Here is a 12,281-nt window from a genome sequence, read left to right as displayed (position 1 = left end):
CTCTGACAGGATGAAAAAATGATGAAAATGTAGGACACAAAGAAAAATGTTTCTTTTTCATTAATCCAGTGTTTCACTGACATAAAAAGATTGGTTACAAAACACAGCAAATGAAACAAAATATTTCTTTTTAAAGCACTGCTTCACTGATTTATCATGAGAAAAAAATATATTAAATGAGACATCCATGGTTTTTAAATGTAAATCAACTATATAAATTCAGAAAGTTTGGCCTAATTTGGATTTACTTTAATTTCAGAAGCAGATAAAACTTAACTGAATTCTCTCTACACTCACATTCAGGTTTTTTAAAAATCAAACAAACTGTGTCATATGGCCAACTAGGATCAGTGGTAGAATCTGTGATTTTCAAACAATAGGAGGCCTATCATCCCACAAAGAATTTACCCCATGACCTTGACCTTACTAAAACAAAGATTTAACAGGTAAAAAGAGGTGACCAAGCAAAAAAAAGAAAGCCAGTTCTTGTGGGAGTGTAGTGGAATAAGAAAATTTAGAAATTCATCATTCCACTTCAACACGTACTAAACTGGGCAGAAACTGTCTGGAGTAGCTATTTTAATATCCCAAGTAACAAGCAGAAACTTAGGAGGATCCAGTGGAGAGCTTGATGGAAATGCTGGTAAATTTCAGTGAATTTCAAGCTCTTCCTTGGGTAGTGGCTATCATCTTCCACTCCCCTATCTTTTTGGCAGGTGACAGCCTTTTTTGCACCCTGATGGATCCAGGATAGCCCTTCAGGGACTCACCTTCCAAATATCAGACTTGTGAATTCTGAAGGGTAATTACTGCTTTTAATTGCTTTCCCCACTTCTATTCAACACGGCAAAAAAAGTTCCAACCAGAGCAATTAGTCAAGAAAACAAATACTTAGGAATATATCTACCTAAAGAAACTAAAGACCTATATATAGAAAACTATAAAACACTGATGAAAGAAATCAAAGAGGACACTAATAGATGGAGAAATATACCATGTTCATGGATCAGGAGAATCAATATAGTGAAAATGAGTATACTACCCAAAGCAATCTACAGATTCAATGCAATCCCTATCAAGCTACCAGCGGTATTTTCACAGAGCTAGAACAAATAATTTCACAATTTGTATGGAAATACAAAAAACCTCAAATAGCCAAAGCGATCTTGAGAAAGAAGAATGGAACTGGAGGAATCAACCTGCCTGACTTCAGGCTCTACTACAAAGCCATAGTCATCAAGACAGTATGGTACTGGCACAAAGACAGAAATATAGATCAACGGAACAAAAGAGAAAGCCAGAGATAAATCCACACACATATGGACACCTTATCTTTGACAAAGGAGGCAAGAGTATACAATGGAGTAAAGACAATCTCTTTAACAAGTGGTGCTGGGAAAACTGGTCAACCACTTGTAAAAGAATGAAACTAGATCACTTTCTAACACCACACACAAAAATAAACTCAAAATGGGTTAACGATCTAAACGTAAGACCAGAAACTATAAAATTCCTAGAGGAGAACATAGGCAAAACACTCTCCGACATAAATCACAGCAGGATCCTTTATGACCCACCTCCCAGAATACTGGAAATAAAAGCAAAAATAAACAAATGGGATCTAATTAAAATTAAAAGCTTCTGCACAACAAAGGAAACTATAAGCAAGGTGAAAAGACAGCCTTCTGAATGGGAGAAAATGATAGCAAATGAAACAACTGACAAACAACTAATCTCAAAAATATACAAGCAACTTATGCAGCTCAATTCCAGAAAAATAAATGACACAATCAAAAAATGGGCCAAAGAACTAAATAGACATTCCTCCAAAGAAGACATACGGATGGCTAACAAACACATGAAAAGATGTTCAACATCACTCATTATCAGAGAAATGCAAATCAAAACCACAATGAGGTACCATTTGACACTAGTCAGAATGGCTGCGATCCAAAAGTTTACAAGCAATAAATGCTAGAGAGGGTGTGGAACAATAAACACTGTTGGTGGCAATGCAAACTAGTACAGCCGCTATGGAGAACAGTGTGGAGATTCCTTAAAAAATTGCAAATAGAACTGTCTTATGACCCAGCAATCCCACTGCTGGGCATACATATCAAGGAAACCAGAACTGAAAGAGACATGTGTACCCCAAAGTTCATCACAGCACTGTTTATAATAGCCAGGACAACCTAGATGTCCATCAGCAGATGAATGGATAAGAAAACTGTGGTACATATACACAATGGAGTATTACTCAGCCATTAAAAAGAATACATTTGAGTCAGTTCTAATGAAGTGGATGAAACTGGAGCCTGTTATACAGAGTGAAGTAAGCCAGAAAGAAAAACACCAATACAGTATCAGTCAGTCAGTCAGTTCAGTCGCTCAGTCGTGTCCGACTCTTTGTGACCCCATGAATCGCAGCACACCAGGCTTCCCTGTCCATCACCAACTCCCGGAGTTCACTCAGATTCACGTCCATCGAGTCTGTGATGCCATCCAGCCATCTCATCCTGAGTCGTCCCCTTCTCCTCCTGCCCCCAATCCCTCCCAGCATCAGAGTCTTTTCCAATGAGTCAACTCTTTGCATGAGGTGGCCAAAGTACTGGAGCTTCAGCTTTAGCATGATTGCTTCCAAAGAAATCCCAGGGTTGATCTCCTTCAGAATAGACTGGTTGGATCTCCTTGCAGTCCAAGGGACCCTCAAGAGTCTTCTCCAACAACACAGTTCAAAACCATCAATTCTTCGGCGCTCAGCCTTCTTCACAGTCCAACTCTCAGATCCACACATGACCACAGGAAAAACCATAGCCTTGACTAGACGGACCTTAGTCGGCAAAGTAATGTCTCTGCTTTTGAATATACTATCTAGGTTGGTCATAACTTTTCTTCTAAGGAGTAAGCATCTTTTAATTTCATGGCTGCAGTCACCATCTGCAGTGATTTTGGAGCCCCCCAAAATAAATTCTGACACTGTTTCTACTGTTTCCCCATCTATTTCCCATGAAGTGATGGGACCAGATGCCATGATCTTAGTTTTCTGAATGTTGAGCTTTAAGCCAACTTTTTCACTCTCCTCTTTCACTTTCATCAAGAGGCTTTTTAGCTCCTCTTCGCTTTCTGCCATACTAACACATATATATGGACTTTAGAAAGATGGTAATAATAACCCTGTATGCGAGACAGCAAGAGACACAGATGTATAGAATGGACTTTTGGACTCTGTGATAGAGGGAGAGGGTGGGATGATTTGGGAGAATGGCATTGTAACATGTATACTGTCATGTAAGAAATGAATCACTAGTCTATGTTCGATACAGAATACAGGAGGCTTGGGGCTGGTGCACAAGGATGATCCAGAGAGATGATATTGGGTGGGAGGTGGGAGCGGGGTTCAGGATTGGGAACTCATGTACACCCATGGCAGATTCATGTCAATGTATGGCAAAACCAATACAGTATTGTAAAGCAAAATAAATTTTAAAAATAAATAAATAAAAATAAAAGGAAAATCAATAAATAAAGGCATCCAAGTCAGAGAAAATGGAATAAAAGTATCTTTCTTCCAGAGATGACATTATTTTATATGTGAAAAATCCTAAAATGTCTACCAAAAAAAACCCCTGCTAGAGCTAATAATCAAATACAACAAAATAGAAGAATACAAAATCAGAGGCGAGTCGGAATTTGTTTCGAGAGGCCTAAAGGTTTCTCCGTGTTACGGACAACAATGGACACCCAGAAGGACGTTCAACCCCCAAAGCAGCAGCCGATGATCTATATCTGTGGAGAATGTCACACAGAAAATGAAATGAAATCAAGGGATCCAATCCGATGCAGAGAATGTGGATACAGAATAATGTACAAGAAAAGGACTAAAAGATTGGTGGTTTTTGATGCTCGGTGAAACATGAAATTCGGAGGAATATCTTCACTTTTATTTGGATTTGTTGCTAATGTATAGATTTTGATTAGTGTACTTTATGAATACAATTATATACACATTTCATTTTTAAAAACTATATTGTATTTAGATATCTGTTAATAGCTTATATAAAGATATTATTTTTCATTCAGTTACATGGTTTGTATTTTAATTTTATTGTATATGTAATCTGACACTCAGTGGAGGTTAAAAATGTTTCCCAAACTACACTTTGAGCAAAACCTGGAATCATCTGGGACCCTTGTTAAAAATGAAGTTTTCTGGGGCTTTTTAAAGGTCTGATTAAGTTCTTAGGAAACCTCTGTTTTACATCACCAATTGTTTGTAAACTCTCCAGCTTTTGTATAGAGTATACCAGTGCCCTTACTGTCAATGTGCATATCTCATTTTGAGTTACAGTTTTTATTTGTTAACTTGGCATAGGCTTTCTGTATTTATATGTAATGGTTGACTTTTTAAAATCTTGGGCAGTGGAAAAGAAACTTTGATGGTTGCTTTCTGCAAGACAAAATCCCAAGTAAAGTGGATGAAGCAGACTGTTAAGGCAGGTGTGGTTTCCCAGTTGTAATTCATTAAAGTAAACAAAAAATTCTGCTTTCAGCATATTAAAAAAGTTGGTTTACAAAAAAAAAAAAAAGAATACAAAATCAAAACACTATTAATTAAAAATCTGAAAAGGAAATTAAGAAAGCAATTCTAGTCACAATAGCATCAAAAAAGAATAAAATATTTAGGAATAAATTTCACCAAGGAGGCAAAAGACTTATACAACAAAAACTAGAAAACATTGCTGAAAGAAAGAAGACCAAAATAAATGGAAAGCTGTCCTATGTTCATAGAGTTGAAAACATAATATTGTTAAGATGACAATACTACCCTAAGAGATTTACAGATTCCATGCAACCTCTGTCAAAATCCCAATGATGTCTTTTGCAAAACAGGAGACTCCATCTTAAAATTCATATGAAATTCCAAGAAATCCCATATAGCCAAAACAATCCTGAAAAAGAACAGTGTTGGAGGTCTCACACTTACTGATGTCAAAACTTATTATAAAGCTACAGTAATCAGTATCGTGTGTGGTTCTGGCATAAGAGAGAACATAAAGACCAACAGAATAGAACAGAGAGCTCAGAAATAAGCACTCAAATATGAGGTTAGTCAGTTTTTTTACAAAGGTACCAAGACCATTCAATGCAAAAAGTATTCAAAATGGGTCAAAACCTAAAGTTAAGGGCTAAGACTATAAACATTTTTGTAAGAAAACATCAGGAAAAATCCTCATGACATTCTATTTGGCAATATTTTTCTTTCTAGACATGACACCAAAAGCAGAGCTACAAAAGAAAAAAGTAGATTAAATTAGGGTTTATCAAAATTTAAAAGGACACTATCAAAAGAGTGAAAAGAATGAAAGAAATGAGAGAACATATTTGCAAATCATATATCTGATAAAGAATATCCATAATGTGTAAAGAAATACAACTCAACAACAACAAAGCAACCAATTTTTAAAATGAGCAGTGTACTTGAATAGACATTTCTCTGGAGAAAATATACAAATAGCCAATAAGCACGTGAAAAGATGCTCAACATTGTTGTTGCTGTGTAGTTGCTCAGTCATGCCCAACTCTTTTGCAACCCCATGGACTGTAGCCCACCAGGCTCCTCTGTCCATAAGATTTCCCAGGCAAGAATATTGGAGTGGGTTGCCATTTCTTTCTCCAGGGGATCTTCCCAACCCAGGGATTGAACCCACATCTCCTGCAATGCAAGTTATTCTTTACCACTGAGCCTAGGTGGGGAAGACCAATCAATATCGTTCAGTTCAGTTCAGTTGCTCAGTCGTGTCTGACTCTTTGCAACCCCATGAATTGCAGCACACCAGGCCTCCCTGTCCATCACCAGCTCCCAGAGTTCACTCAGATTCACGTCCATCGAGTCAGTGATGCCATCCAGCCATCTCATCCTGGGTCGTCCCTTTCTCCTCCTGCCCCCAATCCTTCCCAGCATCAAAATCTTTTCCAATGAGTCAACTCTTCGCATGAGGTGGCCAAAGTACTGGAGTTTCAGCTTTAGCATGATTGCTTCCAAAGAAATCCCAGGGTTGATCTCCTTCAGAATAGACTGGTTGGATCTCCTTGCAGTCCAAGGGACTCTCAAGAGTCTTCTCCAACACCACAGTTCAAAAGCATCAATTCTTCAGCGCTCAGCCTTCTTCACAGTCCAACTCTCACATCCATACATGACCACAGGAAAAACCGTAGCCTTGACTAGACGGACCTTAGTCAGCAAAGTAATGTCTCTGCTTTTGAATATGCTATCTAGGTTGGTCATAACTTTTCTTCCAAGGAGTAAGCATCTTTTAACTTCATGGCTGCAGTCACCATCTGGAGTGATTTTGGAGCCCCCAAAAATAAAGTCTGCCACTGTTTCCACTGTTTCCCCATCTATTTCCCAATATGGTTAGTCACTAGAAAATTGCAAACAAAACCACAATCATATATCACTTCATGCCCATTGGGATGGCTGTTATCAAAAAACAAAAGCAGAAAATAACAAGCATTGATGAGGGTGTGGAGAAATTGGAACACTTGGGCATTACTGGTGTGAATGTAAACTGTTGTAGCCACTATGGAAAAAGGTTGCTCCTATCCCTAAAACATTAAACGTGGAATTGCCATATGATCTATCAATTTCACTTTTAGATGTAACCCAAAAAATCGAAAACAGAGATGCAAACAAATATTTGTACACCAATGTTTATTGCACATTATTCATAGTAGCTAAAAGGTAAAAAGCAACACAAGTGTCTATCAATAGATGAATGGATAAACAATATATATATATAATGGAGTGTTATATATAATGGAATATTATATATATTAATATTATTCTATTCCATTGTAATAAAATAATATGTCTAATGGAATATTGTTAAGCCATAAAAAAGAAATTCTGATACCTGCTACAACACATACAATCTTTAAATAACACAGACATAAATAATACAGAAAAGGACAAATGCCACATGATTCCACTTATATGAACGTAGAATGGACAAATTCATAAAGACAGGAAAAATACCTCTATTTCTACCAGGAACTGGTGGGGGAGGGAAAATGAGTGTTATTGTTTAATGGCTTCAGAGTTTCCACTGGGGATGAAGAGTTTTAAAAATAGTGATAGTTGTACAACATTGCAAATACACTCAAACCATTGAGTTGTACATGAAAATGATAAATTTTATGTTATGTACATCTTATCACATTAAAATAAAATCCAACTCTTATCATCCTCTTCATACCCTTCTACTAAGTTTTGGTTCTGGTTTTTGCTTAGCTTTTTGATGGTTGTTTTCAACTAGTACTTCCTTCAAGCTAAAGGAAGATTTCTATAAAATAAAGGAAATCCTCTTTTTTTTTTCCTAATTGGTGAGACAATTGCTGAACTATTTCATTTCCTCTTAGATGCTCTCAAACATTACATACCTCACACCCACTCAGTTCCATGTAAGATGAACTTAGTGACTCCTTTGCTCTGAAACAATTCCAAGAAAATCAGCTCAACAAATTACTTGGTAGCTTATTCCATCATTTCTCCTACTTTAAACTGGTAATTTATACAGAAGTTTATTTGGTTTAACCATCTCTATCTTTTAATAGGCAAATTTGCTCAAATGATACGAAGATAATTTTGACCCAGAAGGAAAAAAAGATATAATGATGCAGTAAAGTAAAAACTTAAAAATTTTAAAGATAGAAAACTGGGTTTTTAATTGTTCTTATTCTTCAATTTTCCAGTCCTTATCAAAATACATCAAAACACCAATAATGCTTTTGCAATTTGATAGAAAGTAATTAACTTTATAGGAATGAAAAATCTTTGTATTATTTATCAAAAATTTGACTTTAGTTTATAATACTCTTCAGATAGTATATTTAGATTTACTGTAATGTACAGACTATTTGAAGAGCCAGTGTTTTGTTTTGTTTGGCATGGCACATGTCTTTCAAAATAATTTAATTATAAGATTATTTGACATATTAAGAAGATCATACATTATGACCAAATGGGCTTTATTCCAGGGATGCAAGGATTTTTCAATATTTGCAAATCAATAAAAGTGATACACCACATTAACAAACTGAAAGATAAAAACCATATGATTATCTCAGTAGATGCAGAGAAAGCCTTTGACAAAATTCAAAATCCATTTATGATAAAAACTCTCCAGAAAGCAGGCATTGAAGGAATATACCTCAACATACTAAAAGCCATATATGATAAACCCACAGTAAACATTATCCTCAATGGTGAAAAACTGAAAGCATTTCCCCTAAAGTCAGGAACAAGTCATGGGTGCCCAATCTCATCACTACTTTCAACATAGTTTTAGAAGTTTTAGCCATAGCAATCAGAGAAGAACAAGAAATAAAAGGAATCCAGATTGGAGAAGAAAAAATAAAACTCTCACTGTTTGCAGGTGACAGGATCCTCTACATAGAAAACCCTAAAGACACACCAGAAAATTACTAGAGCTAAGCAGTGAATATAGTAAAGTTGCAGGATATAAAATTAATACACAGAAATACCTTGCATTCCTATACACTAACAATGAGAAAACAGAAAGAGAAATTAAGGAAACAATCCCATTCACCATTCCGATGAAAAGCATAAAATACTTAGGAATAAATTTACCTAAAGAAACAAAAGACCTATACCGAGAAAACTATACAACACTGATGAAAGAAATCAAAGATGACACAAATAGATGGACAAATATACATGCTCATGGATTAGAAGAATCAATATAGTGAAAATGAGTGTACTACCCAAAACAATCTATAGATTAAATGCAATCCCTATCAAGCTACCAATGGCATTTTTCACAGAACTAGAACAAATAATTCCACAATTTGTATGGAAATACAAAAAACCTTGAATAGCCAAAGCAATTGAGAAAGAAGAATGGAACTGGAGGAGTCAATGTGCCTGACTTCAGACTATGCTACAAAGCTAAAGTCATCAAGACAGTATGGCACTGGCACAAAGACAGAAATATAAATCAATGGAACAAAATAGAAAGCCCAGATATAAACCCATGCACCTAAGGACACCTTATCTTTGACAAAGAAGGCAAATATATACAATGGAGAAAAGGTAATCTCTTTAACAAGTGGTGCTGGGAAAACTAGTTAACCACCTGTAAAAGAATGAATCTAGAACACTTTCTAATACCATACACAAAAATAAACTCAAAATGGATTAAAGACCCAAATGTAAGACCAGAAACTATAAAACTCCTAGAGGAAAACATAGGCAGAACACTCTCTGACATAAATCACAGCAGGATCCTCTATGACCAACCCTACAGAGTAATGGAAATAAAAGCAAAGCTAAACAAATGGGACCTAATTAAACTTAAGAGCTTTTGCACAACAAAGGAAACTACAAGTGAGGTGAAAAGACAGCCTTCAGAATGGGAGAAAATAATAGCCAATGAAGCAACTGACAAAGAATTAATCTCAAAAATATACAAGCACCTCGTGCAGCTCAATATCAGAATAATAAATGACCCAATCAAAAAATGGGCAAAAAAACTAAACAGACATTTCTCCTAGGAAGAAATACAGATGGCAGACAAACACATGAAAAGATGTTCAACATCAATCATTATCAGAGAAATGCAAATCAAAACCACAATGATGTACCATCTTACACCAGTCAGAATGGCTGCTATCAAAAAGCCTACAAACAATAAACGATGGAGAGGTTGTGGAGGAAAGGGAACACTCTTAAACTGCAGATGGGAATGCAAACTAGTACAGTCACTGGAGAACGGGGAGGAGATTCCTTAAAAAAAACTGGAAATAGAACTGCTATATGACCCAACAATCACACTGCTGGGCATACATACTGAGGAAACCAGAATTGAAAGAGACACCTGTACCACAATGTTCATCACAGCACTGTTTACAACAGCTAGGACATGGAAGCAACCTAGATGTTCATCAGCAGATGAATGGATAAGAAAGCTGTGGTACACATAAACAATGGACTCTTACTCAGCTATTAAAAAGAATGCACTTGAGTCAGTTCTAATGAAACTGGAGCCTATTATACAAAGTGAAGAAAGTCAGAAAGCAAAACACCAATACAGTATATTAACATATATATATACGGAATTTAGAAAGATGGTAATGACAATCCTATATCCAAGACCGGTCCCATCACTTCATGGCAAATAGATGGGGAAACAGTGGACACAGTGGCTGAGTTTATTTTTCTGAGCTCCCAGATCACTGCAGATGGTGATTGTAGCCATGAAATTAAAAGACACTTGCTCCTTGGAAGGAAAGTTATGACCAACCTAGATAGCATATTTAAAAGCAGAGACATTACTTTGCCAACAAAGGTCCATCTAATCAAGGCTATGGTTTTTCCACTGGTCATGTATGGATGTGAGAGTTAGACTATAAAGAAGGCTGAGTGCTGAATAATTGATGCTTTTGAACTGTGGTGTTGGAGAAGACTCTTGAGAGTCCCATGGACTGCAAGGAAATCCAACCAGTCCATCCTAAAGAAGATCAATCCTGGGTGTTCATTGGAGGGACTGATGTTGAAGCTGAAACTCCAATACTTTGGTCACCTGATGAAAAGAGCTGAGTCATTTGAAAAGACCCTGATGCTGGGAAAGATAGAGGACAGGAGGAGAAGGGGACGACAGAGGATGAGATGATTGGATGGCATCACTGACTCGGTGGACATGAGTTTGGGTGGACTCTGGGAGTTGGTGATGGACAGGGAGGCCTGGTGTGCTGTGGTTCATGGGGTCACAAAGAGTTGAACATGACTGAGCAACTGAACTGAACTGATATGCAAGATAGCAAAAAAGACACAGATATAAAGAACAGACTTTTGGACTCTGTGAGAGAAGGTGAGAGTGAGATGATTTGAGAGAATAGTATTGAAACATGTATATTACCATATGTGAAATAGATGACCAGTCCAAGTTCGATGCATGAAACAGGGCACTCAGAGACAGTGCACTGAGACAACCCAGAGGGATGGGATGGGGAGGGAGATGAAAGGAGGGTTCGGGATGGGGGACACATGTACACCCCTGGCTGATACCTGTCAATGTATGGCAAAACCCACCACAATATTGTAATTTGCAGGTCCAATTATAATAAATTAATAATAAATAATGCCAAAACCTTTGACTGTGTGGATCACAATAAACTGTGGAAAATTCTGAGAGAGATGGGAATACCAGACCATCTGACCTGCCTCTTGAGAAACCTGTATGCAGGTCAGGAAGCAACAGTTAGAACTGGACATGGAACAACAGACTGATTCCAAATAGGAAAAGGAGTACATCAAGGCTGTATATTGTCACCCTGCTAATTTAACTTCTATGCAGAGTACATCATGAGAAATGCTGGGCTGGAAGAAATACAAGCTGAAATCAAGATTGCCGGGAGAAGTATCAATAACCTCAGATATGCAGATGACACCACCCTTATGGCAGAAAGTGAAGAGGAACTAAAAAGCCTCTTGATGAAACAGAAGGAGGAGAGTGAAAAAGTTGACTTAAAGCTCAACATTCAGAAAGCTAAGATCATGGCATCTGGTCCCATCACTTAATGGGAAATAGATGGGTAAACAGTAGAAACAGTGTCAGATTTTATTTTGGGGGGCTCCAAAATCACTGCAGATGGTGACTGCAGCTATGAAATTAAGTTCAGTTCAGTTCAGTCTCTCAGTTGTGTCAGACTCTTTGCGACTCCGTGAATGGCAGCACGCCAGACCTCCCTGTCCATCATCAACTCCTGGAGTTTACCCAAACTTATGTCCACTGAGTCGGTGATGCCATCCAGCCGTCTCACCCTCTGTCATCCCCTTATCCGCCTGCCCCCAATCCCTCCCAGCATCACAGTCTTTTCCAATGAGTCAACTCTTCACATGAAGTAGCCAAAGTATTGGAATTTCAGCTTTAGCATCATTCCTTCCAAAGAACACCCAGGGCTGATCTCCTTTAGAATGGACCGGTTGGATCTTCTTGCAGTCCAAGGGATTCTCAGCAGTTCAGTCGCTCAGTCATGTTTGACTCTTTGCAACCCCATGAATGGCAGCACGCCAGGCCTCCCTGTCCATCACCAACTCCCGGAGTTCATTCAGATTCACATCCATTGAGTCGGTGATGCCATCCAGCCATCTCATCCTCTGTCGTCCCCTTCTCCTCCTGCCCCCAATCCTTCCCAGCATCAGAGTCTTTTCTAATGAGTTAATTATTCGCATGAAGTGGCCAAAGTACTGGAGTTTCAGC

At 37.6% G+C, this 12,281-nt stretch overlaps 1 protein-coding gene across 1 annotated transcript; it reads left to right on the top strand.

Annotated features, from left to right (window-relative positions):
• Window positions 1-3,674: 3,674 nt before the first annotated feature.
• On the top strand, window positions 3,675-4,083 carry LOC114117498 (DNA-directed RNA polymerases I, II, and III subunit RPABC4-like). Its single transcript, XM_042230594.2, has one exon. It carries the CDS (start codon window positions 3,734-3,736, stop codon window positions 3,908-3,910), a length of 177 nt encoding a protein of 58 aa, XP_042086528.1. The 5' UTR covers window positions 3,675-3,733; the 3' UTR covers window positions 3,911-4,083.
• The last annotated feature ends 8,198 nt before the right edge of the window (window positions 4,084-12,281 follow it).

Source organism: Ovis aries, chromosome 13 (genome assembly GCF_016772045.2).
Source record: "Ovis aries strain OAR_USU_Benz2616 breed Rambouillet chromosome 13, ARS-UI_Ramb_v3.0, whole genome shotgun sequence".
Lineage (NCBI taxonomy): Eukaryota > Metazoa > Chordata > Mammalia > Artiodactyla > Bovidae > Ovis > Ovis aries.
The sequence above is the reverse complement of the archived record's forward strand: the minus strand, read 5'-3'. Positions and strand labels throughout refer to the sequence as shown.

Coding starts and splice junctions, on each gene's coding strand:
- LOC114117498 (XM_042230594.2), top strand. CDS start 3,734: ATGGACACCCAGAAGGACGTTCAACCCCCAAAGCAGCAGCCGATGATC.